The sequence below is a fragment of the Vigna umbellata genome, chromosome 2 (genome assembly GCF_029865625.1).
Source record: "Vigna umbellata cultivar VRB3 chromosome 2, Vumbellata_1.0, whole genome shotgun sequence".
Taxonomy (NCBI): Eukaryota; Viridiplantae; Streptophyta; class Magnoliopsida; order Fabales; family Fabaceae; genus Vigna; species Vigna umbellata.
The window spans coordinates 15,637,103-15,639,794 of NC_142166.1; the positions used below are offsets into that span (position 1 = coordinate 15,637,103).

Sequence of the window (2,692 nt, forward strand, 5' to 3'; positions counted from 1 at the left end):
TTGTAATTTTATAACCAAAAGATATAAGAAAAAAGAACATTTCGAGAATTTATTTTCAATACACAACTTTTTAATTAGATTAGGTAGTGGGTTAAAAGTAACAATCTCAAATATACTTTATTTTGGATGAAAAATGAATAATTTTTAAAAAAATATTTATAAATTTAGAAAATAAAAGATTGTTAATTTACTGATATATTAACATAGATTTGATTAAATATAAGTTATTTATAATTGAGAGTGAATAATTGAACCTAATTAATAGATTTTTCTTGGAATTTCAAAAGAGTGATTAGAGTTTAGAATAACTATTTTTAAGTAAATAGAAGTGAAGAAAAGAATTGAATAAAAGGATAAGGGGAAATTAAAAGTGAAAAAAACATAAAATATTTTAAAAAAATTATTCAAAAGGTGGGAAACTGGTGTGTTTAAATACAAATTGTCCTCACACAGTGCCATCACGATTTCTCTTTGCTTGCATTCTAAGAAATAAAAAATGATGATGCAAGAAAGCCTGGGAGTGGAAGAATCGTTCGGAAAGGTTAACATTTCGCCGAGTCAAGTTGCATTCATAGTAGACCAGTATCTCTGTGCCAACAACTTATCGCATACGCGTGCCACCTTCCGCATGGAAGCATCCTCCCTCTTCGCCGGTTCCTCATTCAATCAGGTTTTCTTTTTCTCCTTTTAACAATGCACAACTCTTTTTCTCTTTCTCTCTTAACCAAATTCATTTAATTTTTCCTTTTTTGTTTTCTAGATATACAAGCCTTCGTTAAATTTAAAGCATATACTCGATGATTATATATTTTTGAAGAGAAAAAACTTAATCTTGAATCAAGAAAGGGTTGCGATCATGCAAGAAAAGTACAGAGTTGAGAAATTGGTGCAGGAAGTGCAAAATGTCGTCTATGCTTATCGTTCCTTTCAGAGGCTAATCCCAATAGATATTCCTGTTACGAATAAAACCCCTTCAGGTACATGAATTTAAACATTGGTGTTTTTTTTCATTCCTGAAATTACAGTCCTCGAAGTGTTATAGTTTTGATTTTATTTTTTTAGGTGTGTGTACTGGTACCACCTCCTTTGTTCAGAACACAAACACATACAACAAAATACACGGGCAGCAGTCTAACAAGAGAAAGAATAGTGAAGCAATACATGCGCCCACAATTGCAAAAAAACCTCGTGGTAGACCACCTGGGAAGAAAAATCAAGTTAAAGGTATAATGGTTTCTGTCTATGTTAAGCATACAATATCTTTTCAATTTAATTTTAACTCTTTTATTTCATGTTCTCTCTCAGGTCTAAACGTGCTCCCACCATTAGGGACTCAATCATTAATTGTGAATTCCACAGCTACAGGTTCACAAGTTCCCACCACCTCATCAATCATAGAGACACAACCTGGAACAGCAACCAATAAATCTGTTACAACATGTAATAAGGATGTTGTTACTCATTGTGAGGCTGTTGTGGTCTGTCCTGAAGAAGAAATAAGTAATCAACCCAGCCTTCACCCTTCTCCTATAAGTTCAGATTCTGACACAGAAGATAAGAGGGAATTAGACTGCAATGCCTCTCATGTATTTTTGGAAAATTCAATACCAAATGAGTTTTCCATCCCAGAAACAGAGAAGGAGCATTCACAGTTGGATCTATCACACGTTAAGTTTTCAGATTTAGATATGGAGTACTGGTCAAACTTCTCCTTCAAAGACACAGGCATCTTTGCTGAAGATTATTTTGATGGTCCAGCTTTAACTCAGGTTGATGCATGAAGGTTTTTTGTTTAGATTGATGTGATTCTATGCAATAACATCTTTCACAAAAGGGGACATGCAGTTCTAGTTTATTAGCTTTTGGTTATTAGATAAAGCCAAAATGATTTATCTTTCAGTGATTTTAGCTTACTTCTTTCTTGTAGGAATATATTGTATTCATCTGGAAAACATGTAAAGAAAATTTCTCCTAATGAATAAAGTTTTCAAATTCTTTTTATCAGTGATGGATCTGTCCTTGGCTTTGATTGCTCTGATGAATTTTTTTTATTAACCCTCAGTTAATTATACATTTTAACTTACGAATTTGAACTAGCATAAAAGAGAAACATTTTTCGAATAAAATGTTGGAAGAGATCTTAAAAAAAGAAAAGAAAACAATTGTTTAATGTGTGTTGTAACTTGTAACCTTTGGTTTACTAGTTTGATACAAGGTAACCTGTATGTGATTTTTGTCACTGATCACTGTTATAATTATTATTGCAAAATTTAATTTGGATTAAATTGAATTTTTCAACAATGGGTTAGTTTCAACTTGACTTTGGGAAATTTGACTATAAAGATTTTCACCAAGGACTAGTTCGATAGGAAAGGTGATACAAAGATTTTGGGTTTTTGTTTGCATTGTCTTTCTCGATTGGGAGGAAATTGAGATATAAGATAGAAGGTCAATTGAAAAGAATCTCCTTAAACAAGTAATATATAATTTTCTGCTTTTGCTTTCTCTTTTACTTTTCCAATTATCATTTTCTTAATTCTTGGTTTGTTTTGTTTTCATTTGGGGAAGGGGCTTTGAATTGCTCTACGTCAACGTGCTTCTTATCAAGGAGTAGGGCCTTAAAAAATGGTTAAGAAACCAATCTCATTAGACCACTTTGTTTCTCCTTCTATCAACTCATTTGGAAGCTTGT

The 2,692-nt window shown here is 32.1% G+C and overlaps 1 protein-coding gene across 1 annotated transcript; it reads left to right on the top strand.

Moving 5' to 3' along the window:
* Positions 1 to 490: 490 nt before the first annotated feature.
* Positions 491 to 1,781, top strand: LOC148203497 (uncharacterized). The gene is made up of 4 exons (XM_088106322.1): positions 491 to 670; positions 761 to 977; positions 1,063 to 1,224; positions 1,306 to 1,781. The coding sequence occupies exons 1-4, from the start codon at positions 497 to 499 to the stop codon at positions 1,779 to 1,781; spliced, it is 1,029 nt and encodes a 342-aa protein (XP_087962448.1). The 5' UTR covers positions 491 to 496.
* Positions 1,782 to 2,692: the final 911 nt, after the last annotated feature.